We start from the raw sequence: 26,095 nt of genomic DNA, 5'->3' as shown, positions 1-26,095 counted from the left end.
GTGGCAGAGATGGAAGGGGAAACAAGGAGATAAAACATGCACAAAGAATCCACAGGCTGTTTGGTGTGGAGTATTTTTTTAAAACAAGTGCATTTCCCTGAGAGCTCCCACCCATAGCTTGAGCTATGATCCTGCAACTCTGAATCATTTTTAATTTAATGCTTCTGGGAAGTGGGGAGGAAAAAACCCATCAAGCATAGGCACAGTTCGCAAGCACTGGGTATTAGCATTTGGCAGCATTTATTATAGCTGTTTATGGTGATATAAATTAGGTTTATACTGATATAATTAATAACCCTAAATGTAGGTATAGTAAATAGCAATATTTATCCAGAACTGCAGTGTCTGGAGAAGACCAACAAGAACACAAAATGCTGACTACTTCTTTGTGAGTGTGAGTGAGTGTGTGAAGATTGTGAGTGAGTGAGAAAGTGAGTGTGTGTGTAAGGGAAGCAGGTGTGTGCGAGTGTACATGAGTTGTGTGCGGGGGCTATTTACCGGAGTATCACAAGCATGGATGCAAGATTGCATACGGTCATACAAAGATGTCAACATAGTGTGCAACTGTATGTCAGGATGTGTGTCCGTGGGAGGGAGCTTGTGAGTGGCTTTGCCACTGCACATAAACGCATGTGTGAATGTCTGGGTAAATGGAATTCTAGGTACCAGCCCACTGTCTGCATGTCTTGGTCAGAAAGGCTCCATTTGTGCTGTCATAATTAAGTCTATTCCAATTTCCCTTGCAGACTCTGATTCAGGGAGTATTGCATAACTCCGACTGTAAAAAATCTAGTTTGAGGCTACAGCACAGATTTCAGCTCGAGTGACAGATGGAAGTGTTTTTTTAAGCAATTTTGAAAAGTTCCAGCCAGCCTATTTTAAGTTACATAACCCTAAATCTAGCATGGTTCTTGCCTGGTTTTCTGTGGGAGTGTTGCTTGTTGCCTTTAAACAAGTCACACCACAGCAAACTATTTAAAACATGGAAGCTGGCAGTTTTGAAGAGAGAATATACCAAGTCTCTAAGCGCATCTACACATTTTTCACCCAGAGATCTGAAATGCTTTCCAGAGGTGAGAGAGCATAATTATCCCTATTTTAGGCGGGAGGAAGCTAAAGCACAGAGAGGTCACGCAGCAAGTCAGTGGGAGAGCCATGAATAAAACCCAGGTCTCCAGACCCAGATTTTACAATAAAAGGAGTATGCTGCCTGCCTGCAAGATCACACTCTGCTAACCAGTTCAAGATGGCTGCTATTGTAGAATGAGTCTCACACACTGTGCTCTCGCTCTCTGTCAAATAAGAGTCTTTATATTAGTTCTTTATTTCTTTGTTTCATTTTTAGCTAATTATTTTTAAAGCCATTCAGACTGCTCCCTGCCCTTAGAAATATACAATCCCCACCTCTTGACTAGAGCTGGGAGAGGCACTGATAAGGAATGTCTAATACTTTACTTAACATATATAACAAAATTAATCAGATCTGTCATTTGATTGGCTACGTGTCTGGCTGCTGTTCTCTGGGAAAGGGTATAGGACCAGTGCATTCAGTCAAACACAACAATCACACTGTGATGTTCACAATTTCTTTTGGGTTTGAACAAAGCCAAGTTCAGCTGTGATGACTGGTGATGAGCTACGTTTTTACATGAAAAGCACCCCCCCACACACACTTCATTTATAGTCAGTTCCAGAGCTCTGATTCCTTCTGTTGCTGAAGGATGGGGATAGATTGTAAAAGCACTGAAAGAAATGAAGAGCTGGGGAGGTCGGGGCGGGAGGAGAGATGTTTCCCATCTCAGCCGTGTGCTGCTGGAGTGTAATCACATTACTGCACTCATGTCTGCATTAGAGAAATATTTGCCACGTGTAACTTTCAGCTCACATTAGCCAAAGCAAACAGCGAGGCCCTGCTTGTCTTGTTACTGCACGAGGCTTCTGGAGTGTGATCGTGCAGTGCCTTGCTGGGATGAGAGTGCTCTTCCGTTGGGTTGGGTATGGCGGGGAGCCACGGGGGTGACAGGGCTGCTAGCAGGAGCCCTTTGTAAATGCCACACACTGGCTTCCATCTCCATGACTGGCGATGAAGTATTATGCATGCTCTGGCACCAAGGGAAGATGGGGGGAGGAGGAGCTTCAAAGCACTGCCAACAAAGAAAAATTAATCCTCTCTTAAATAAGGAAAGATGCTGAGATAGGGGGACTAGAGCAGCATTAATCCACGGCACAAAGTGTGGCGGGGGGAGGGAGAGATTGATAGAAGTTTGTGCTTCCAAAGGGGAGAGATTTGCAATCACTCTGCTCATTAAAAAGCCACAGCCAGGCAGGGATGCTCAAGGTAATCATCTCAATCAAACTGCCCTGGCTGGCTCCTCTAAGAGCCTCCCAAAGAGAAGACGAGGGCATTATTTCCTCCTGACCCATTTGGCATGGGGCTGGGAGGGGAGGCAATGAGATGGGGGAGGGGATCCTGGCCCAGAAGAGGCAGGGAGTAGGGCAAGGATCAGTAGCCTTTGGCACGCAGCCCATCAAGGAAAGCGCCTGGCAGGCCAGGACAGTTTGTTTACCTGCCACATCCCCAGGTTTGGCTGATTGCAGCTCCCACTGGCTGCTGTTCGCTGCTCCAGGCCAACAGGGGCTGCAGGAAGGGCAGCCAGCAAATCCCTTGGCCCGTGCTGCTTCCAGGGAGTGGTCACTGGACTGGGAGTCAGGGATCTAGTCCCACCTCTGCCATTAACCTGTGTGACTCTGGGCAAGTCACTTTATCGCTGTACCTTTGTTTCTCCTCTTACACTTTGCCTGCCTTGTCTATTTAAACTGTGAGCAGTTTGGGGCAGATACCACTTCTGAGTATGTACATGTGCAAGGCTTAACACCATCGGACTCTGAATTCAGTCAGAGCCTCTGTGCACGACTTTAATACAAATTAATAACAGTCCAGTACATGGCTCCCTTGACTCATTTATGGCTCCCAAGTGGAGGTCGACACAGAAGTATCTCAATGGTATGAAAACTGGAGGTTTTGAGATCATTTGCCTCTCCAGCTATTATTTCTGATGGAATTATGAGAAAGAAGCGAGCCTGGGGAGCGGGGATATCTCACCAGAACAGAGGGGGCTCAGAAGGGTGAAGCCACATTACGACACAAGAGAGATATCTTCCTGCCCCCTAACACTGGCATCTCCATTCTCTCACTGTGTAATAAATTGGAAGCTACAAAAGCAGGTGGATGGACAGAGTTAGGCACTTATCTATCGCCTTCCACCTCAAGATCTCAAAGTATGTTACACACTTTAATTAAGCCTCACAACATAATTATAAAGGGTGTCACCAGGAACTGGGGGATGAAATTAAGAGATGGGAAAAATATACACTGAGTATCAGAAACCCTTCCTGTGTGTGCTATACTATGTGTTAGGTTGTGGAATAGTCAATGTAACATTTGGAACTAGACCAGGTAAAACACTCAAATATACCATGGGCAGCAATCCTGCATTTGCAGGGAGATGGACTAGATAGGTCTTTTCCGTCTCTAACATCTATGATAATCCCCATTTTACAGCTGGGAAAACAGAGGCACAAAAAGGCAAACTGAGGGCTTGACTAGATGAACGATTAGTGCTCAGCAAGCTGAGTGTAGATCTAAAGCACACTAGCCTGCCATGCACTAACCAGACATGCGGACCCTTCTACTGCACACTAGAAGTTCCCTACTGTGCATGCACACTTATCTACCCCCATTCCAAGGCAGAGGAGATCAAAGCACAGCAGGGAACCTCTAGTGCATGGCAGGCTAGGATGCCATAGATTTACACCTCAACTTGCCATGCGCTAACAGGTCATCTAGACAAGCCTTGACTTGCCCAAGGCCATGCAGTCAATGGCAGAGCCAGGAATAAAACCAAGATCTCCTGGTTCATCTCTCAAGCAAGAGGTACTCCTGTCACCCGAGTCAGGGTTGAGCTCCTGTGCGCCTGGTGAGGCAGAGTTCCTCCTTGGTGACATGAGCACAGAAGTGGCACTTCATCAAAGTGCCATGCAGAATTCTGTCCTCCCCACTTGAGGTCCCACCCTTAAAGAGTTACCTCTTGAATGCTTGAGAAAGAAAGGTCAGTCTTTCCCTCCAGTCCTCCATCTGCTGGAGATTTTAAGTACAGTGAAAGGGAGGCAGGAGAAACAAAAACCCATTCACCTTCCATTTGCCTTTGCTGCCTGAAAGGATTAGGGCATTCAATGCCTGCAGAGACCTAGAACACTCAGGGGGTTATGTCTTTTTACATCACATGGAGCTGCCAAGCTGCTGTTGCACCAGCTTCCTTGGAGGTAATATATCATGAATGACATGATGGTTCATAGCATTGTGACAGGCTGGGGAATATCTGCCCACTGAAGCTTTTGCACCAACTCAGAATGAATTAATTTGGGAAGTTTGAAAAAGTTCTGTTCAGTTTCTCTCATTGTTTTTCATTTTCTGCTACTGTCTCTGCACCCGTGGGTTTCATCCAGCCTGTACCAAAATCAGAAGAGTCCACAGGCCACAAGGAAGTGTGCTCCCAGAAGATCCCAACACAGTTTTACACTCAAGATGTCTGAAGGAGCAGCCAGACTTCTGAGTGCTTGTCTAAACCGATTTCCCAGACTTTTGAGATTAGCCTATTATAACAAACTGTGGCCATGCACACACATGAACCATCATCACCAGTGAGGATCAAAAACTTAACACCTTCAGCACCAAAAATGGAAGCCCTTGCACCTGACCAAAAGGAATAACTCCTCTAGCTGTAATCAGCAGGTAGTTATAATTGCTGAGGCCTGTCACCAGGGGGAGACATGATCACCCTAAAAAAAAGACAGTGAATCTATTATAGTTCCGCTACCAAATACCCATTGCAAGTGGGCAAACTCCATGTTTGGAAGCATTTGGGGTTTCCCCAAATATCACACAAGCCCATCTCATCTAGCCCAGTTCTAAAATAAGGTCTCTCTCCAACTCACTGGCTACCTTGTATTTCAAGTTTCTATGTCAGAAGCAGGATAGTGCTTTCTTCAATTCAGTCAAGAGAGCGAGGGAGTGACCATGTGTGCATATGTTGGGGTGGAAAAGGAGGGGGCATGCAAAGAAGACTCCAAGAGTATGTCTGCCCAGTAAAAGCCATGTACAACTAGCCTACCTGAGCTCCCTTGAATCCAGCTAGCAAGGGTAATAACAGCGAAGACAATGCAGCATGGGCACCGCAGCACAGGTAATACAAGCCCAGCAGACACCCAGGGTACGTACTCAGCTCACTATCCAATCTGCAGTCCTCCCGGCACTGTCTTCACCTCTATTGTTACCCAGGCTAGCTCAGGTAGGCGAGCCCACGGACAACTTTTTCTACACAGACATCCCCCAAGGGAATCCAGAGCAGATCAGCATTCCCTAGGCCCAGAAGGACTCAAAATTCATCAAAAAATGTGAGTGGGGAGAGGAAGGGAGCGCCACTGGGTGGAAGTATTTAAATGAAAACACAAAGGTAAAATAGATCTGTAATCCTCTTCCCCTGACTCAGGCTATGCAAAACATCAATTAAACCAAGTTATTCCCAAGCACTGTTGTCTTGTAGGTGACGTCTGCACAGAATGATTTAGCAGGGACAGATGGATTTCTGTTTAGTCAGCTAGAGACAAGTTAAGCCATGTGGTTGTGGCAGAGCTCTGCCCTGACAGCTGAGGGCTGTTATTGCTCTTCACAGTTGTGAAATCAGACACCAAACAAGTGACAATTGTGTGGCTATATGTGACTAACACAGGTATGCCAGGATCCATATGAAGGATGTTCTCCTGACCAACAGCTCCCAAAGATAAGGCTTGCTGCCCAGTTTGAGGTAAAGTTTCCCATATAGGCCCAGGGAAGGCTTCTCAGGCTACATCTACACTACAGGATAAATTCGAATTAGCTTAAACCGATTTTATAAAACAGATATTATAAAGTCAATTGTGCGCGTCCACATTAGGCACATTAATTCGGTGGTGTGCATCCATGGTCCGAGGCTAGCGTCGATTTCTGGAGCGGTGCACTGTGGGTAGCTACTGTAAAATAATGAGGCCAATAATGTCAATTTGCGTCCACACTAACCCTAATCCAATATAGTAATATCGATTTTAGCGTTACTCCTCTCGTTTTGTAGGAGTACAGAAATTGATTTAAAGAGCCCTTTAAATCGATATAAACAGCAGTGTAGTGTGGACGGGTGCAGCGTTAAATCGATTTAACGCTGTTAAAATCAGTTTAACAGTGTAGTGTAGACCAGGCCTCAGACAGCCCCAGGGTAAACAACGGTTGTCACAACTTACTTGCCATTGATGACTCCATCTGGATTGAGCATGGGGATGATTTTGAAAATGAAACATTTCCTCAGGAGGTCAGCAATGGGGTCACCACTCACGAGGAACTCCACGGTCCCCTTCATTACCCAGCTGGCATTGCTCTCCCCAGGGTGAACACGTGCCATGAGCACCACATAGGGACGATTGCCTATAAAACAGAAAGTAAAACATAGATAGGCCGTTGTTTTGTATTTTATCTTTGTGGGTGGCATTTTGCTTTTTAATCCCTAGAGAGAATAATTTGACAATAAGCCAACAGAGAGGCAGCGTTCCCTTGTTTGACATTTTCCTAACTCTAAAGGTCATATTTTCATACTGGCTTTCAAATTTGCACACATGATTTTGCAGATAGAACCCCACCATCCCTGAATTTGCCTGCACAGATAAATGCATGCACAGCAATAGGGTTTTCTGCATGAAACTACAGCTTCAGATTTCAAGGCCATTTATGAAAGTTTGACCCTGTAAGTTAATGACAAATTGCACTGATGCTTAAAGGTGACAGAACGGGATTTCATTTGCTAAGGGCCAACTTCACCTTGTGTTTCTCCTTGAGCAGCTGGTAACATTCCAAGCCCCTAAGCATCTCCCTGCCCTTAGTGTTTGGGGCTGAGATGCAAAATATTAGCACTGCTAGGGGAATCAAACCCATTGGTGTTACAACTGTGCAAGTGACTTTGCACAAAATAAAGGAATAATAGAGATATAGCTTTTATCTAGGCAGGCTGCAAAGAGGACAGTCTCTGAGGTCAACCATCACTACATACTCAAATTTTCAGTGCCAGTGCCTAAAGCTGAAATATTTTGGGAAAATTCAGCTAAAAATGTGGTTTTGCCTATGTTAAAAAAAGAATCTTACAACTATTACATTGAGAAACTCTGGCACCTTCATGCTTTAGTGAAGGGAGTTGAAACGCGACAGCAGTTAGAGAGAGTCATGATTATATCCGGTATGTGTCTTTTGCCGTTCCTGTGAAAAATGTCTAAACTTGGCCAAGTTATAAGCCTCTGAAAAATCTCAGTTTGCACATTCCATCTTCACTAAGCATGCTCCAGGGAGGGAGGGACAGGATCTGGGAATGGGGATGATCGATATTGGGACGGAGGAGAAGAGTACAGGACCGGGGATGTGGGCAAGAACTGGGGACAAATGTTAAAGAAGAAGAATTATTTTGCTTAAAAATAATATTGTTTTGAGCATTCACAATGTTGAGCATGACTTTGGGTATTTTGGTTTTGTGCAAACCAGCCTTTGTTAGTGTCACACCAATACCAAGATGATTTTGTCCAGCTCTATCAGATCATTTCTAACATATGTAACATTATTTTGCAATACCTATATTGCTCAAGGGGACCCTGATTGACAAGCCTTTGAGGCAGTACCAAGTAGAAACTGTGGCCCCTGCCAAAGGAATCAGCTGCACTTTACTGTGTAAGCAATAATATTGTAAATAAATCCTGACTTAAATGATAATACTTTGCTCTCCTATAGCGCCTCCTGAGGATCCCAATATCACCCATGGATTTCTAACCACTTTACAGACATTAATGGATTAATCCTCATAATGTCCATGTTAAAAAAAAAATAGGTATAGTAAAGAGAGTGTGGCAGAGATGGGAACAGAATTCTGATTTCTCATTTCCTACTCATTTGTATCAACCCATAGACCATGCTTCTTCTTGACAACTGCATATGCAGTTCTTTAGTTATTCCTCATTGTAAGTGTCTGGGCTACAGACTCAGATCTAGAGTTAATTTCTCTTTCTTTCTTTCTCCCTTTTTCCTCCCCAGCCCCCTCTCCTCCTGCCTACGACTAAGCTATACCTATGATCTGAGAACTCACACAGAGCTGCCGTATCATGAGTCCAGTAAAGCAACGTGAACTAGAACTCAATTTCCCAATAGCCTTATATTAGTCCTACGTTGTTCGCATACTATAACTTGCTGTGTGTTACACTGATCAAAATACAGAAAATGCCTTGAGCATTTAAAAACTGCTAGAAAGGATCACCCTGGCCTTTGCAAAGCCACTAGCAGCATTTTGCAAGTCTCAGAGGGTGAGGCTTCTATTCCGTTCCAGCCTCTACGCCATCTGTCTGTAGCACTTTAAAGTAGCAACAAGCAAAAACGTTAGCCTTTGCAAAGACATCAACTGCATTTTCCCATTTCCAGACATTTTCTTCTCTCCCCCATCACCATGATTTAGTGCTGTTTTTCAGTCTCACTGCTCAGTTAAACTTATGGGACTGTGCAGCTGTACTGGGGAATGGGGCTCCTGAGAACTCTGAATGGACAACAGCTGTAAATAGCACAAAGCAAAATAAAATGTGTTCTCTTTTGCAATTGATGACTACAGCTTTAACAACTCTTATCTCTTCTCTGCGTGGGAGCAAGTGCAGCATGTTAATTGAGAGGCCTCGTTCCAGCATATGTATTTCTGCCATCAGCCAAAAGGAAAACCAAGAGCAGGGTCAGCGTGCTATCCACAAAAGCCCAGGACGGCTTTGCCATAATTTTGTCAGTGACGTAATAGGCCTGAATCCTGCTCACCTCACAGGATGACCCGAGAACCCCCTGGTCTCAGCGGGACCATATGCTACAAAAGAGGCTGGAGCATGTCCAGAACTTATTTCCAGAGACCCAGTGGAGGTTATTTGATTTTTTTCACTTGCCTGGGTTCTGGACTCTCTGAGGACTCCTGCAAGGTGCTGAGTGACCGCATCCCTCACTGAAGACAATGGGTTGTTGAGGGCATTCAGCACCTTGCAAGATTGGGTCAATGGGTTCCAGTAAATTCATGGGGGGTTCTTCTCCTGGCTTCACACATGGATGCTATTGAAGTTTATCAGCTAACAGTTGATATATGGTATGGCTGGGGTGGAACACATGACCTCTGGCTCCAAATAGAGAGGCCTCCGGTACATCAACTGAAGCCTCCTTTCAAAACACGCAGACCCTACAAAAGGAGTTCCTTACACATGAGCAGCTCTGACATTCAATCCACAGGAGAGTTGCAATACAAGTGCATGCCAGCCAGTGTGTTGTATGCTACTGGAGACCTTGTTAGCACACGCTTTCTCCCTACGAGCAGTCACTGATAAATCCCATGCAGGATTGCTGTGCTTCCCTGGATCGCACTCTGCAGGAAGACTAATGACACGCAGTAAATAGAACAAAGAGCTGATGACACAGCCATAAAACTCCCTTCCACTGAAATATTCCAGAAACAGATTTAGTTCTGTGGTAAGCAGGAGCCTAGGAGTGAGCTGATTTTGTACTTTAAACCACTCAGTCACTTATCTGCATTAATGTTGCTTCAGTAAAGGTGACAAATGTTATTGCACATGAAAGTGCTGGACAGCGACTCTGGCCAATCATGCTAAGCACAGACAGGCCCAGTGAGAGTTTTTTGGACACAAATCAACAAATGCAGCTCAGTCCTGACCTCCAACTCCCCCTGCTATTGCAGTGCTGGCTCCATAGAGAGTTCTGCAGAAGCACCACATTCCTGACTCGATTCACCCCTTGCTATGCCATGACTGGGCTACACACACAGCAAGACCAGTGCACTTGACACCTGTTCAGCCTCTCTTTCTGCTGTTCCAGTCTGGAGTGTCTCCTAATTGTTAGTGGTGCCCAATTGCACATGGTTTCATGACATGCACAGTCACTCGAGATCTCTTTCTCACATGGGTCCTTCAAGGCTAAAATTTGAGAACAGATATAAAAAGTATTAGACTAGCTCTTAGATAGAATCCTTGCTGAATTCTGGGGAAGCTGCCAGCAGGCTCGGGTTAGCCATTTATCTTTGCAAAGCCCACATGGCATATAACCTTCTCTGGGAATGTAAATAATAAAAAGAGAAAGCACAGGAACCTTTTCATGCTACATAAAACCTCCTCCAACTGATCATGTCTTGTTACACTGTGTTACATTTCAACATGCCCAGAATATAACGCGGTGCCAACAGACACCAAGAATCCTGAGGTGAAGGATTAAAGAGACACCAACACCTCCTGGGAAACTTTGAAAAATGGTCTTTGAAGTAAGAATTCTGCTAACATATCACACATTCCCCATCTCTCTTTCTCTTCCCTTCATTCATTATAACTCTGGGTATTTGCATGAAAACAGGGGCTGTGTCTCTTCAGTACAGCTTGCCTGCACCTGCTGCTTAATCTTATACCTGTTGTCAGGCTCCTCTGGCTAGGATATCATCAAGGCTTGATGCAAAGGCAATTCTGATGTTGCTGAAGATTATGACAGCAAATGGGGGAGCTAGCAACAGAGGCAGAGAGAAACGTGAGAGATCAACAAAATCCCATTGTCCCTAAGAATAAAGAACACGTGAGAGGGAGTTAAGCACAGTTCCAGATGGGGCTGATGAAGGTGGAGATTTTGAGCTCCTCAAATTCCAGGGTTCTTTGGTCTCACTCTTTCCACTGTAAAGATAAGCGGTATTGACCCAATAAAGGACTGGAATTTTCAAGGGAGCCTATAGATGTTACGTATCAGAGGAGCAGCAAAGAATCCTGTGGCACCTTATAGACTAACAGACCTTTTGGAGCATGAGCTTTCATGGGTGAATACCCACTTCCTCAGATGCATGTAATGGAAATATCCAGGGGCAGGTATATATATGTGTGCTAGCAAGCAAGCTAGAGATAACGAGGTCAGTTCAATCAGGGAGGATGAGGCCCTGTTCTAGCAGTTGAGGTGTGAAAACCAAGAGAGGAGAAATTGGTTCTGTAATTGGCAAGCCATTCACAGTCTTTGTTCAATCCTGAGCTGATGGTGTCAAATTTGCAGATGAACTGAAGCTCAGCAGTTTCTCTTTGAAGTCTGGTCCTGAAGTTTTTTTGCTGCAGGATGGCCACCTTAAGGTCTGCTATAGTGTGGCTAGGGAGGTTGAAGTGCTCTCCTACAGGTTTTTGTATATTGCCATTCCTAATGTCTGATTTGTGTCCATTTATCCTTTTCCGTAGAGACTGTCCAGTTTGGCCGATGTACATAGCAGAGGGGCATTGCTGGCATATGATGGCGTATATTACATTGGTGGATGTGCAGGTGAATGAACCAGTGATGGTGTGGCTGATCTGGTTAGGTCCTGTGATGGTTTACCTACAAAATCTCCACCAAGCATTCTCAAAACTACAATACCCGCACGAGGAAATAAGGAAACAGATCAACAGAGCCAGACGTGTACCCAGAAGCCTCCTACTGCAAGACAAACCCAAGAGAGAAACCAACAGGACTCCACTGGCCATCACATACAGCCCCCAGCTAAAACCCCTCCAACACATCATCAAGGATCTACAACCCATCCTGGACAATGATCCCACACTTTCACAGGCCTTGGGTGGCAGGCCAATCCTTGCCCACAGACAACCTGCCAACCTGAAACATATTCTCACCAGTAACTGCACACCACCATAATAACTCTTGCTCAGGAACCAATCCATGCAACAAACCTCGATGCCAACTCTGCCCACATATCTACACCAGCGACACCATCACAGGACCTAACCAGATCAGCCACACCATCACTGGTTCATTCACCTGCACATCCACCAATGTAATATACGCCATCATATGCCAGCAATGCCCCTCTGCTATGTACATCGGCCAAACTGGACAGTCTCTACGGAAAAGGATAAATGGACACAAATCAGACATTAGGAATGGCAATATACAAAAACCTGTAGGAGAGCACTTCAACCTCCCTGGCCACACTATAGCAGACCTTAAGGTGGCCATCCTGCAGCAAAAAAACTTCAGGACCAGACTTCAAAGAGAAACTGCTGAGCTTCAGTTCATCGGCAAATTTGACACCATCAGCTCAGGATTGAACAAAGACTGTGAATGGCTTGCCAGTTACAGAACCAGTTTCTCCTCTCTTGGTTTTCACACCTCAACTGCTAGAACAGGGCCTCATCCTCCCTGATTGAACTGACCTCGTTATCTCTAGCTTGCTTGCTAGCATATATATACCTGCCCCTGGAAATTTCCACCACATGCATCTGAAGAAGTGGGTATTCACCCACGAAAGCTCATGCTCCAAAACGTCTGTTAGTCTATAAGGTGCCACAGGATTCTTTGCTCTTTTTATAGATGTTACATATCCAAAGCCCGCTGAGTTCAGACTATGTGGGTTTGGAGTCTCCCCATCTACTAACACACACTCTCTCTCTCTCTGGAAATTCAGGGCTGGACAACCCAAGTTTTTCTTTCATGCCTGCCCCAAAGCATGATACGGCTTTATTTTGTGCAACACTTAATACACACACATTCAGCAACCCAAAGCCTGACAGCTACACTAAGCCAGAGAGCAGACATTATATTGTGTGAGGCAGACACAACAAGGCTCCAAGAACACGGTATGGGATGAATATATAAAAGCAGCTGGCCGTGAGGCCACTGATTACAGATATCACAGGAGACATGAGACGCTGATACAGAGTTGTCAGTCTCTTTCAGTTGCCGCAAGACCTAGTAATCTCCTTCCCATTCCATCTGTTCCATCCCTGCATTATTCAGAACATGTGTTTTTTAAAGTACATAATACATGTATTATTATTGTTCCAAATGGCAATAAGGGAACATTACAAGTGTAATTGTCTCGGCTGTGAACCGCCTGTTCTCTACTTTCATACCCTGGTGGGGGTGTTACAGGCTCCAGGTTGCTTGGCAACCTCCTTTTGTGCCTGTGTCATTTGAATTCATTCACCTTTGAATCCGAGATGTTCAGAGATGATTGGCCAGTCAGAACATAGGCACACGCTGCTCAGGCTGGGTGCAGCTTGACACGGTGCCACTGCTGGTCTTTACACTCTAGGAGCTGTCAAATATGGTTTTAGATCTATTCTGAGGCATTTCAAAGCCGTGGGAAGAAGTTGCCATGCATTATTTCTCCATGGACATGGCACTTTGCCTGCAGAGCATGGAGGATGGCTTGCCACAGCATCCCCTTTTCCTCCTTCCCTCAGTCTCTATGCTGCTGTTAGCACTAACACTGACCGCACAGATTGTCCTTTCAACAGATTATCTAGTTGGCTGATGTAGCTGGCACTGGGTTAGGGTTAAAGGAATATGCGTATCTATCATTCATAGCTCACTTTCGACACACACCATGGCCTGAATTTGTTCTAAAGACAGTAGGAAATTTGAGATGTTCAAGTATTTTGTACTGCAAATCACCAATTTTCATTCTGTGCGTTCTGAAAGTCAGGCCTTGGGGTGAGAGCAACACAGGTTGCCTTGTTGTATTGAGCCAATCTGAGGCATGGCAGGTAGAAGGGGAATGAAGGTGCTATTGCTTTGTAGCATTGCCACCTCTTAGGTACAATAAAAACAAGACGTCTGGGATGATCCTGATACCATAAACTGGACAGCTGGCATTGTGTATGGAGTATCTTTACAGATTTCCCAGGACAGCTACCTCAATACACGGACGATCCTGCAAAAACCTGGGCAAGTGGCAACCCTAGTTCCTGGAGGGACAGATTTGTGAATGAGTCCTGCTGTGATGGTACCGGACACTCAGGTGTAAGAGCAACTAAGAATTGCAGTTAGTGGGAGCCAGGAAAAGCAGGGGGCATTTATGCAAGAGCACAATCAAAGTGTATCCCACAGATGGGACTAGTCTGAATGCTGACCTTGGGCTGTGGGACCACAACTCCCCTGAGCTGTCTCACATGTCTCCCAGGCCTGGGTATCTAGTGCTTTAAGTCCAGAGCAGAGGTCCAAAGAGAATTGCTAAATCCTTGGGCAGATTTCCCCAAGAAAAGGATTTCACCTGAAATGAATCAGGCAGGAGAAAAAGGCTGAGAAAGTTTCCTTTGTCATAAAACATTCTCCCATGGCAATCTACAATGATGGGGAAAGGAAACCCTGATAATTTATGTGACGGTGTAATGGGTTCTGGGTGACATATGATACTTTATAAAAGGTGAACCTGAGAGGGATAGAACTTTAATAAGTCTCCAACTCCACAACAGTAATATTGCAACCTATTGCACCAACATTTCATGCTGCTTATTCACTGTTCATACACAGAGGTACCTGTAGTTACCTAATTTGCAGTGCAGACTTCAACCAGCAAAGGGCAAAGGCTTGGCAACCCTCCAGTGACTTCTCTGGCAAGTCACACATGCAAGGGACCAAATGCACCATTGGCCTATTACAATGTACTTCCATTGACTTCCACGGAGTTGTGCCTGCTTATGCCAGCAGTGAATTTGCCCCAAGGACTTACTCTGAACTCAGGGCCATATACTCCCCTCAGTCTACAGCTACCAACCCCACTGACTTAGTCGTGGTTTCTTTCCATGTATAAAAAGTAACATGTGGCCCAATGGGAGGGAATGCAGACGAGGTCAAGGCAGATAGGGTCCCCCAGGGTATTCACCGGGAATTGCAAATTGCTGTTCATACTGTGTGCAATGCTCTGACTGGCGCCTGGGGCTTTTTTGCCTCTGAAAAACACAGTTCCTCCCCAGTCTCCTGTGTTGACACTGCTTGCTCTCTGAGCATAACAGTAAGAAGGAAGAAGAATTGCTTAGAGTGCTACACAGGGGTGAAATCGGGGTTAATGGGATGAAACTTAGCAAAGGAATATTTAGGCTGAATATCAGTGAGATCTGTGAGGCTGAGGAAGAGACTCCGCTAGGGAGTGGTAGAAGCTCAGGTACATCTAGATTGCCCAAACACTAAAAGCTATTTTGTACAGAACACTCCTAAGCTGCCTAGTGGCGAGAGGAGATGTCTTAACAGGTGTTTCCTTCACTAATTTATATGGACCTATTCCTGAAGTCCTTACTCAGGCAAAACTCCCAGAGAGTCTGGACAAGTGAAGAATGAGGAAAAACATGAATAAAGACCTCAGGATTTGGCCCAATCATTCTGTAACAGCAGGTTAAAATCAAGTTGGATCCCACCAGATTAGATCTCTAGCTTCTACTTTCCAGGGGTGACATGAAGAATGGAGCATGGGGTAGTGTTCCAATCAGAGCTGGGAATAAGAAGCATCAGATGCAGCAGGAAGACACGATACCCAGGGGAACGACCAACCATTTGTAGCAGAGAAGAATTCAATTTGTTATCTGAAGGGATGGCTCTGAAGTCGAGAGTGCACTCTGGTCTCAGATATTGTCTCTATGGAATGGAGATCCATTTCCTGCTGAATCCCACCTACAATAAGGAAATGCTCATTCTTAAACATATGCTACATCTTTAAAAGAGGCACAGCAACATCTCTGCCTCTGATTTGAGATCATCCTGAAGTGATGAGTTTTAACAAACAAAAAATTATGAGGCAGCAGTGCAATCGGTCTCCCATTATCAGAGAGATAAAATATCAATTTTTATCAAGAGACAAAGCATCACAGATTGGCTCTGATAGGAAAAATTAAATTCCTGGTCTCCACTTGAATTGATTTTTATCACTCTTTTGCCCCAGAAATGTTCTGTATGGGCATGTTTAAAACAAATGTTCATTCATCCCACACTAACCAAACTGGAAGGGTTTCTGACTGTATCCGTACATGGACGTGCAAGATACAGAAAAAGAGAAAGAGAGGGAAGAAAGGGCACAAAGTAAAAAAGAGAGGGGGAAAAAAATCTTTGAACAGCAGCTACTAACACCTCACAGCAGCAAAGCCATCGCAGCAAAGGCCTTTTGTAGGTTCATTTCCTTGGCGTTATGATTGCGCTCACTCCTGGCACATTGCTGTCCCAGTCTGATTCTAGTTTTTAAAAGAGTCTCCCCGATAGGTGAGCCCTGACTAAACATTCCTCATATTCCATATTAAAAGAGTTTGGCAAGGTAGAACCGTTTCCACCTTTCAGTAATGAAGCTTGCCTTGATGGCTCAGTAGAGAGCTCCAGATACCACTGAGCAAGGTAAGGGAGCAACCAATGGGGTCTTCTGTCCTTGGGCAGAGGGCTGGGTTGCTTCATGGGAAAGAAGCTGTTGTTGGCCCAGGGAAGGAGGGGAACTTCTGCCATAAAGTACTTCATCCTCTAGTGGACTATGCTGCAAGGAGCAGGGAAGGGGATTAGGAGGAGACTCTGAATAGAAGGTGAAATTCCAGCACCCTAATGGGGCAGCCACAATATCCTAAGCTTCTGCTCCAGCAAGGGACAACCTCACCCACAAACGACATTGTTCTGTACATGGTTTTGAGTTGATGCAGATAAGAACAGTGAGGTATAGAATCAGACTGTAAAGGGTGGCTACATTTTTCTGTGATGCTTAGGACTAGTTACATCAGTGGGTGATCTGTGTTGTTAGTGATTGTTATCCATTTGAATTCATTTTTTATGTAGAAATCTGAACACGTCTCTTCAAAGAACAGCTCTCTCCAAGTTCCATCTGAGCAACCAACATGCAAAGAAGTGCCTGAATGTTGCTTTCTGTGGCACCAAACTAAGGCGCATGGACTTCCAGGTATAGATTAGAGTGGTTCTGGATTGTAGCCTCACCTACTATCAATGTGCCTAAACTTAAGATGGTATCTTGAGGCGGGGGGGGAGGGGGGATGTTGGAGATCTTCGTATATGGGAAACTCTGGGTTTGTTATCACACAGCCACATTCTCGTCTTCTCAGCAGCTGAATACTGTGTGCCAGTACGGGTTTGTAGCTGTGGCAAATTGCCGGTACTGTTATGCTGGGTCTGGCGCTTTCTCTTCTTTGGGGAAGGTTCAGGGCGCCATTGCTTGCCTCTGAACCGGTATTTTAATTACCCCACTAGTGTCCTTGAGGAAGGGAGTGGAGAGAGAGGGACCTGGGCCCGCCTTCTTCTCCAGGTCCCAACCCAGAGGCCCCGAGGTTTGTGGTGAACCACTTGAACTAGCGGTTCCTTCCCCTGGGCTACTTCCCTCTCCTGCCTTTCAGCTTGTGAAGGGGCTTCTTGCCCTCCTTCTACACAAGCCAGGTGCCCCTTACCTAGGGTTTCTTTTGGATTTCTCAGCCCACCGCAGCACTCCTCCAAAACTTTTCTTTTGTCTCTCTTCAAAACTGCTCTCTTCTCCAATCCCTTCAAACTGTTCTCTGCTCCAACCAAACCTTCCTGCTCCAACTCGCCTACTGTCTGACTGAAGCAGGGGGTTTTATCATGACTGACTGCTGGTGCTCTAATTGGCTTCAGGTGCTCTAGTTAATCTATAGCAAACCTTCCTCCCCTTGCAGGGAATAAGGCTCCCTGCTAATACTCTCCTGCTGCCCTCTGGCCATGCTGTATCACATAGCATACATACAAAATTTGTCACTGTGCAACTGAACACTATTATGAGAATTGTCACAGGGGTGCTGAAGAAAACGGCAAGTCTAGTTTTCTGACCTCAGACATATCTTACCACCATCCCTTCGAAAAGCATAATAATACAAGAATATAACCATGTAATAATGAACCCAGACTTGCCCATCTATCAAGGTCTCCCAGATGTCAACTTAACTCAAGGAACCCTTTCCAGTTAGTGGCCAAAGCTCTTAAAACTCCAGGACTGCAACCAAAAGACAAGTAGCAAAGACTGTGAAAATAACAGGGTCAACAATCAAGACCTGATTATGGATCCTACAAACCAAACCCCTTGCTTCACTATGCCATATAAGATATGCATCAGTGTGAGCATATCAGAACCTCATGTGGGCATTGTAATTACCTAGTACATGAATGGAAAATGAAGCCCTATATGCTAATGTGGAGAAGACATCCAAACCATAGAACACCTAGTGAACTGCACTTCTCTAAAAAACTTTTCTCCAGAGGGACAGCCTTGAGTCATTCCATGTCACTGGATGCCAGAGGGTGGATGACAAACTTGGACTTCAACTTTTATTTTGCTTTTCAAGTTGTCATATGAAAGAAGAGGAGCACATCTATGCACTGATGTCTTATGTTTGTGGCTGGAGTCCCAGGGTACTTTCTTTGGGATGAGAGTGGTGTAGGAAGGGAGGTAGTTTCTGGGATGAGCTTCAGAATTGATGAGTGAGTGCAGATGCTACCCAAAAAGGCAGGTTCTTTAACTTTGCTTATTCAAGGGTTTTCCTGGATTTATAGCTTTTGACCACTCTAGCAACATTTCCAGCATTCATTGACTATAGTTTCCCAAATTATTTTCAAATCAGTCCTGGCTGGAAGATTCTATTTGTCAAATAATGTGGCATTGTGAGCAATGGCTGCTGTTCAGCTTGAATTTCTGGCATATTTAGTGCATCCATCGGCTCAGTGCAGCTGACTACGGTGCCACGCTTCGCTGATGAGATCCCAGTGCCTTCCTGCATCTTTAACCCACATTTCACTGGCAGAGCTTTAAAGATTTCCAACAAATGCTGCCAAAAGGCCTGTCGCTCTGCATGGCCTAAGAAGAGCTAGCACTGGTACCCACCTATTTCCCTTGGAGGTTCACTGGCCCTTAAGTCATTATTGCATTGCATTTGCAGCCACTTCATCTTCAGATCCGTAAACTATCAAAATGCTTTTAAAATATAAAACATGCATTTAAATAAGATGATCTTTGTCAATCAGTGTCATGACAGGCTGATGACTAGCACTGCATGCTGTGACTTATTTCCCCAGAAAGCTTTTTATGCCAGTACCTTGTTTGCAAGGTTTAAGGTGACATCCATTTTTTAACTGTTTAAAGAGTTAGATTGACAAGGGGGGTGAGCTAATATCTTTTATCAGACCAACTTCTGTTGGGGTTCAGATAAAACTTTGAAGCTTCACAGAGCTAATCAGAGTGTCTGAGCTAAATACAAGTTGGGTCAGACTGTTAAGCATAAGGGGTTCAAACATTCTGTAGAAGACCAATTAAAATGAAGTGAGCAATTAAGAGTTAGGAGGCAGTATGGTGTGTGACAATTTGTTGTAATGAGCCATAAAACCAGTATCTCTGTTTAGAGTAATGATAAAAACCATATACCGTTAAACAAAAAACTCCTTGCCTACTATTCTAACACCTTCAGCTTGGATGATGAAAGCAAGCTAGTCAGTTTCTCAGTTCATAGTCCACTTTCATCTTCAGGTTCTCATGCATTAGCTATTGGAATAACTTTTGGGGCATATTGGCAGGGTTCATTTTAGGAAGTTTGTGCTAGTGCTTCCCTGTGCCTATAGAACTTCAGTTTCCATGAATGCAGAAAATATGAGTTGTTTGGTGGTAAATAGGCTGTTTCCCCTCGCTGGGCACAATTTTTAATTGCAAGTTGTGCCTAGGCAGATGAAATTAAAAGCTAGTAAATAAGTTAGTGGGATCTGCATGGCAAGGGATATTCAAACTGGGGAGAAAACTGGTTGAGGATCGAGAAAGTGGGTCTTGGACTAGGGAAGAGACACATCCACCAGAGCTTGTGTTCTTTAGCAAAGCAATCTGGTCAATAATTCAATCCATCTGAATGAGAGTTTTTGCTTTATTAAGCACATCTCTACAAATGTGTGTACATGCCAGCTCATGGCACAGCATACTGTGCTGCATGTGCACATAAGGGTGGATGCGGGTACGTTGCATCTTTGATGGTCTGGGAGTAGCAAACATGAGGCACAGTGAAAATAGAGAAGCAGTCAGATGTATCATGCAGCCCGAACACTGGAGACAACATGCACCCAAAGAATGCAGTTTATGAGATCCCAGAATTCCATAGACACTCTCTTGCTCATTTATTCACCGGCTGCTCTCATTTATTTCCTCAGTCTGAAGCTCAATTCCTGAGTCAGATTGTGCTTCATCGTGACCTCCTGGCTGTTGACTTTCTTGCCCTTTTAAAATGTTTGACAAAAGGTGCCATAGAAAGAGTTTGGCATCTGGAAGCTGTGACAGACACGACATGACCTGATTTATGAAACATAGCTAAACAGCTAGGGCTGCCAAAGGCCAGGATTTACACAACTGTGTTCCTAGAGTGGCCTTCAATTCCAACTCTCCTACCCTGCTGCAATACAAATTCCCTATTGAGTTATGGAGCAACCTGCAGTAGCCTGAGACACTGATTTATCAGGGCAGACTTCGTGCCAGTGTTGTGAAAATAGCAGCCTGCCTCCTGCTAGCCACAGGGAAAGGAATGGCAAAGAGCATGATTCTCCGCAAACCTAGACCTTGGTAGCCTTTGCACTTGTGCAAAGTGGGCACAGAAGGTTACCACACTGAGAGGGTAGTGTTTTCCCCCACTTTGCACAGACATAAGTGACAACACAAGAGGAAAAGCAGGGAAGGATCAAGTCCTAGAAGTTTTTGACACCCTGAGTATTATCCACATCATTATCTTTGCAATATTCCAAATGCTTCACTCAGGCATTTCCATTTTTGCTCTCCTATGGAAGGAAACTTTTACCCTTCTTTCTACCTGTTCCTTCACATCTACCTGGTATCTGCAGGACCACCAAGGTACTTCTATAATTTTCTATCCTCCCTTGGATGAAGAACCCCTTCTCCAATCCATACACCCCTCCTTTCTCTGTCACCTCCTTCCCAATTCAGCCTCTGACTTCTGCTGCTTTTTCTCTTCTCGCCCACACAGATTCCTGGTGCCTATTAGCATCCACCTATTTATCTAGACATTTATACTGTGCTCAACACCATAGTATCTGGGTGCCTAGCAAATGGCCTAGATCAGTGGTTCTCAAACTTTTTTTTCCCACGGACCACTTGAAAATTGCTTAGGGTCTCAGTGGACCACTTAATGGTCTTTCCAAATGTTTTCTGTACCGTTAGCTATCTATTGTAAAGAGCTTTGGATAAAGCACTATATAAAAAAAAACTTAACTATTAACTTTTTTTGTTCTACAGATAAAAGCACACAATTCATATTTTAATATCAGTAGCCTTACCTTTCTAATGTGATAGATGTGCCCTCTCTCCCCCGCCATGGCAGCCCCCGAGCTGGGGCTGGGAAGGAGGGGGATCTCTCCCTCTCTCCCCCGCTGTGGCAGCCCCCAAGCTGGGGCTGGGAAGGAGGGGGATATCTCCCCCGCCACAGCAGCCACAGAGCTGAGGCTGGGAAGGAGGGCCATCTCTCCCCGGCAGCCGCAGCCCTGGAGCTGGGAAAAGACGCCTCCTTCTCTGGCCGCCACAGCCCTTCACATTCCAAATTCCCCCCAGCCACTCTTCTCATCCCACTGCCCCTTCCCACATACCCCCTATTATCTCAAGGCCACCACCTCACCTTGCATGTGTCTTCTCCAGGGTCCAGGCACCTAATTAGGTGGGTGGCCCTTCATTCTGTCATGGGTGGCTACCCAGGTGCTCACCTTACAGGGAACTATCCGCGGACCACCTGAATGGAGCTCACAGACCACTGGTCATCCACAGACCATAATTTGAGAACCTCTGGCCTAGATGTCATTTCTGGAGTCCTGTCAGTGTTATGATGCAGTTGGTGACTAACTCCATCTATCCACCCCATTGCTGCAACATCTGAGCACCTCACAGACATTTATGAATGTACCCTCAAAGCACCTGTAACATAAGGAAACACTGAGACACAGAGAAATTGAATAGATACAGGGAGTCAGGGGTGAGCTGAGAACTGAGCATCAATCTCCTGAGTGCCAGGTACAGTGTCTTATCCACAAGATCATCCTTTTTCCACTGCTTATAAGCTGGGGTTTGAATTTCTACCTGGCCAATGACTTAATGCTTGTCTACACTGCTCCACAGACTACAGGGACATGCGCCAAAGTGCTGCACTGTGCCTCCCCTGTGAGATGCCAGGGAGCCAACTAAAAGTGTCCTAGCATTAATGTAATCTTCTTCCAACAGGACTACATTAATGTGAACTAAGAACCTTTTAGTGCACACCCACAATGCCCACATGGGGGAGCAATAGCACACCACTTTGGTGTGCACAGCTATTCACACCCCCATACGCCAAACTGTAGGGCAATGTAGACATGGCTGAGGGGCTCCATCCTTATTTTAAAAGAATACTGTACCTCAGTATCCTTCAGCAACCATCAAACAGCGCTGCAGTATTTCTAACATAACTTAACCGTGCTAGACCATTGCTATAGACTGGAGCAGTGTCAGTTTTGGTTTTGTTTTGTCTTTTTTACAGGGGCAGACTTGGAAAGCTTACTACTTGCACAGAGACAAAATCACACCCCGTTACTCGTTTGTGCACTGAAACCCACACACCCAGTTTATCACATGCACCTCCACAAGGTGCCACAATCCTAAGATCTGCACCCACCCTTGCCCATTACAATTGTTTTGGGCACCAAAACTTGGAGAGTAGGAGAGAAGCTTGAAGATAAGAGCTAGAGGAGAAGGTGGGAGGCCAGAGGGAGAGAAGAAAGGTTGCAGCAGATCTTTTCAGGCTTCTTGTAAAAGAAAACCTGACAAGATCATAGACCGGGGAAGGGAACTGAAGATGGAAGAGAGGCAACCTCATCATCACACCTTCTCATGCTGTCACTCCAAGACATACATACATTTGTCACGCACAACCTTCCCTCCACCCAGTCTCACAAACTCATACCCCTTCACACACTCACCTGTCCATACACCCACTGATCTTTAGCAAAAGGTAGGACATCTTTGCTCTGGCTAACTCAATGCCTGGTTCAAGGAGCTTGAGCAGCTCCAGGACTAACCTGGCAACCCCTCACAACAGCTCGTTCAATGAGTTCAGTGAAAACAGAAGAGAAAGGCTTGTAAAAAGAATTACAAAGAGGCAGGGAACTTACATTTTTTCCCCATAGCTAAGTAGCATGACAATTGCAACTGATAGAGCAAATTAAATTCTAAATGCACTGGTGATTTGATAGATATCATGTTACTAAGTGTTACTGAGAAAATGTCTTCTTTGGGAAGCAGAGTTAAGATTCAGAACAAGGCCTGCCAGTTCTGGGACCTGATTCAATTATGTGGAGTTTATTCACAAAGTTAAGGAGAGGAAGGGAGAACACAATTATTCAGAGGTACAGTGTTCCTTTAAAAAAATACAAGGCTAGCCATAGGAAAAGCAAATGCTTAAGAGTGTTGCACGTGGGGGTGAGGGGAGCAGGTAGCTGATAGCCTGAAAGGAAACACTTATATATAATTGTTCCCTTGTGCGAAGGGGAGGAATGGAATGGTAACCTGAAATGACAGATGTTAGTCTTTTTGCTACTACTCTTAACTCTGGAGGTCACTCTAGTCTGGGAGCTGAGAAATAGGATACAGAGCCTTTCAGCTGGTACATGAGACCTTGAATCAAGTCCCAGCCAACAGAAATGGATTCCTGTGAGCAGCAAAGAGCTGCATGGTAGATCTTTTGGAGTGACTTGGGAATCTGAATCCAGTTCCTATTAGATACATATGCACATCACAACATCCAGCACAGCATCTGGTTTCCATGCTGATAATCTCAGTAGAAAGACCAAGACCTGGACATGGATATTAACACCTCTCTCACCTACAGAGATCACTGTTCCTGCATCAGAGACAAAGAGGTGAGCTCAGAGAACTTCCAAGTGTCTCATTTTGATGTAGATGAGGACAAACCTGCCTCCTTAGCAAAGCTCCGTTTCAGTTAATTTATCCAACGGTTTTAGTCCTATTTTTGTTTATAAGTTCTCCTAACTGCTGTATAACTGCTACTGTTTAGTTGCTAACTAATTCTGGTTTCTGAGACTGCATCCCTTACTCACCAGAAACCTCAGTGGTTTATGAGCAAATGTCAGTCTGTGGGGTGTTTGCAAAATGTTCACCTCAACTATCTGTTATATTTTATTCGTGGTATGCGATTAGTCAGCTAAGTCACATGGTAGAAGTCCTGCTCTCTAATTAGATAACTGAAACTTTTAAATGAAACAGAAAGGGTCTGATTCTGCATAGCTCCTGCAACTCCTATTGAAACAGAGTTGCAGTTTGGAGATAGACACACCAGGCCACAAGAGGATTTAGGGGTCAAACTGCCACTTTAGGCACCTACAGTCCAAATTTAGAAGTCTCTACATGCCTACGTTTCTGTCAGTAAAATCTCTTAGGTGCCTAAAAGACTGCTGCTGGGCCTGGATGCAACCATCCAGGTGCCTAGCTCATGCCCCAGCAGTATCCTCCTTGCCTAATTCACCTGTAGGGCTTAATCAATTCTCGGCTTGGTCCCTGTACGAAACAAAGAAGAGACACCTCTTTTACAATTTTTAACCCAGCTACGTGATATTCTGGGAGACGGGGGTCTCTCTCAATCTCTCCTTCTGAAGCTGTTTCCCTTTGTATAAATAGCCATTGGAACAAGGACTTGAGTCTCCCACATCTGAGGTGAGTTCCCTAACCACTGAGCTAGAGAGTAATTTCACTCTGGCCTAATGACTATTTATTTATACAAAGGGGAACAACTTCTATTGAGAAAGACCTGCTCCAGAGTAGCCCATTGATTAGGACACTCACCAATGGTTAGGGTGAAATGTGGGTTCAAATTCTTGTTCCGCATAAGGCAGAGAGGGGAACTTATCCCAGGTCTCCCACTTTCTGGGATGGTGCTCTAACCACTGGACTAAAAGTTATAAGTGGAAGGGGAAGGGGAAGTCCTTCCCTCCCCCCTGCCCCAAGAAAAGGCTTAGAAGTGCCTAACTCCAGGCCAGGACTTATGCCTGTGAATCCTGAGGGGAAGGAGAAGCCTTCCTCCGACCTGGAGTTAGTCACCTAAGTCCATTTGGAAAGGTGCCATTTAGGCTATACTCCTCTTCGTGGTGTTTCCTATTGGCTATCTTAGATGATTTCCTGTTCAGTTTGCTGGGTTTTGTGGATCCCATTCTTAGGCACCCAACTCTCCCCATGCATTGGACAGGGAGCCCTGGCACCCAACTCGGGGCTGTGGATTCTATTCGGTGTAAGGGTGACTAAACATTAGTTGTTGCAACACTGAGTCTCAGTCCCCTTTGTGGATCTAGCCCCAAGGGCTCAGCACTTCAGGCCCAGCTCAGAAACAGGAGAATAATAAATGCAAATACTGAATACCAAATACACTTGTTCTCCCGTGATCACCCTTAATATTGTGCACATGGAGCATTCAAAAGGAAAGGCCATCCTCCAAAGCTACACCTGAACAAAGTCCTAAATAACTAGTACGAGGTATGAACATAGTTGAACCAAACAGCAGTTCGTAATTCCAACAAATGTGCAACAACATGGTTCTGCACCACTCAACCAGCTCCTCTCATTAGTGATCCTGGGCTGACTAGCTCAGCCTGGATAAGACAGTAATGCATAAGTTGTAACATCAAATCCAAAAACTGAGGACTGCCTTTCCCAACCAGCCATTGGGTCCTCTGTTACCAAACTCCAAGCGGAGTCCAGATTACCTAAATGAGGCTATAGAAGGCGATTTTTCAAAGATGGGGAAGCACCAAGAAACTCCCTAATCCAGAAAAGGATGAAGAGTCAACACATCAAGCTCTCAGAGAGAGTGCGGAACATTTTGTATTGCTCTTAGTCTTTAACAGCTTCCTGTCTATCTCACAAACTCCCAGCAATACTATTTATAGAGGGCCTGTCTGCCTGTCTACGCAGGTACTATTACAGCTCCCATCACTGTAAAATCTGAGCACTTCCCAGTCATTAAAGAATTGATCTTCCCAATACCAGAACATAGGCTGGACAGATCAGCTGTCCTCTATACAGCATCAGGCTTTTCCTCTGGCCTTCTGTTACAGGTAATCAGCAGACAATGATCCTCTCCTCAGGGTATAGCTTCAAAAAGCTGGGGTTTTGCATAACTGGAGCTAGAGAATTTGCATTAACTTCTT

At 45.0% G+C, this 26,095-nt stretch overlaps 1 protein-coding gene across 1 annotated transcript in view; it reads right to left on the bottom strand.

Moving 5' to 3' along the window:
* The window catches only part of AGBL1 (ATP/GTP binding protein like 1), a 386,927-nt gene that overhangs the window by 241,377 nt on the left and 119,455 nt on the right, over positions 1–26,095 (bottom strand). The window contains exon 18 of the mRNA XM_030579006.1: positions 6,334–6,514. Within this exon, the coding sequence (XP_030434866.1) occupies positions 6,334–6,514 (181 nt within the window). The remainder of the gene's footprint in view (positions 1–6,333; positions 6,515–26,095) is intronic.

This window comes from Gopherus evgoodei, chromosome 10 (genome assembly GCF_007399415.2).
Source record: "Gopherus evgoodei ecotype Sinaloan lineage chromosome 10, rGopEvg1_v1.p, whole genome shotgun sequence".
NCBI classification, from domain to species: Eukaryota; Metazoa; Chordata; order Testudines; family Testudinidae; genus Gopherus; species Gopherus evgoodei.
The sequence above is the reverse complement of the archived record's forward strand: the minus strand, read 5'-3'. Positions and strand labels throughout refer to the sequence as shown.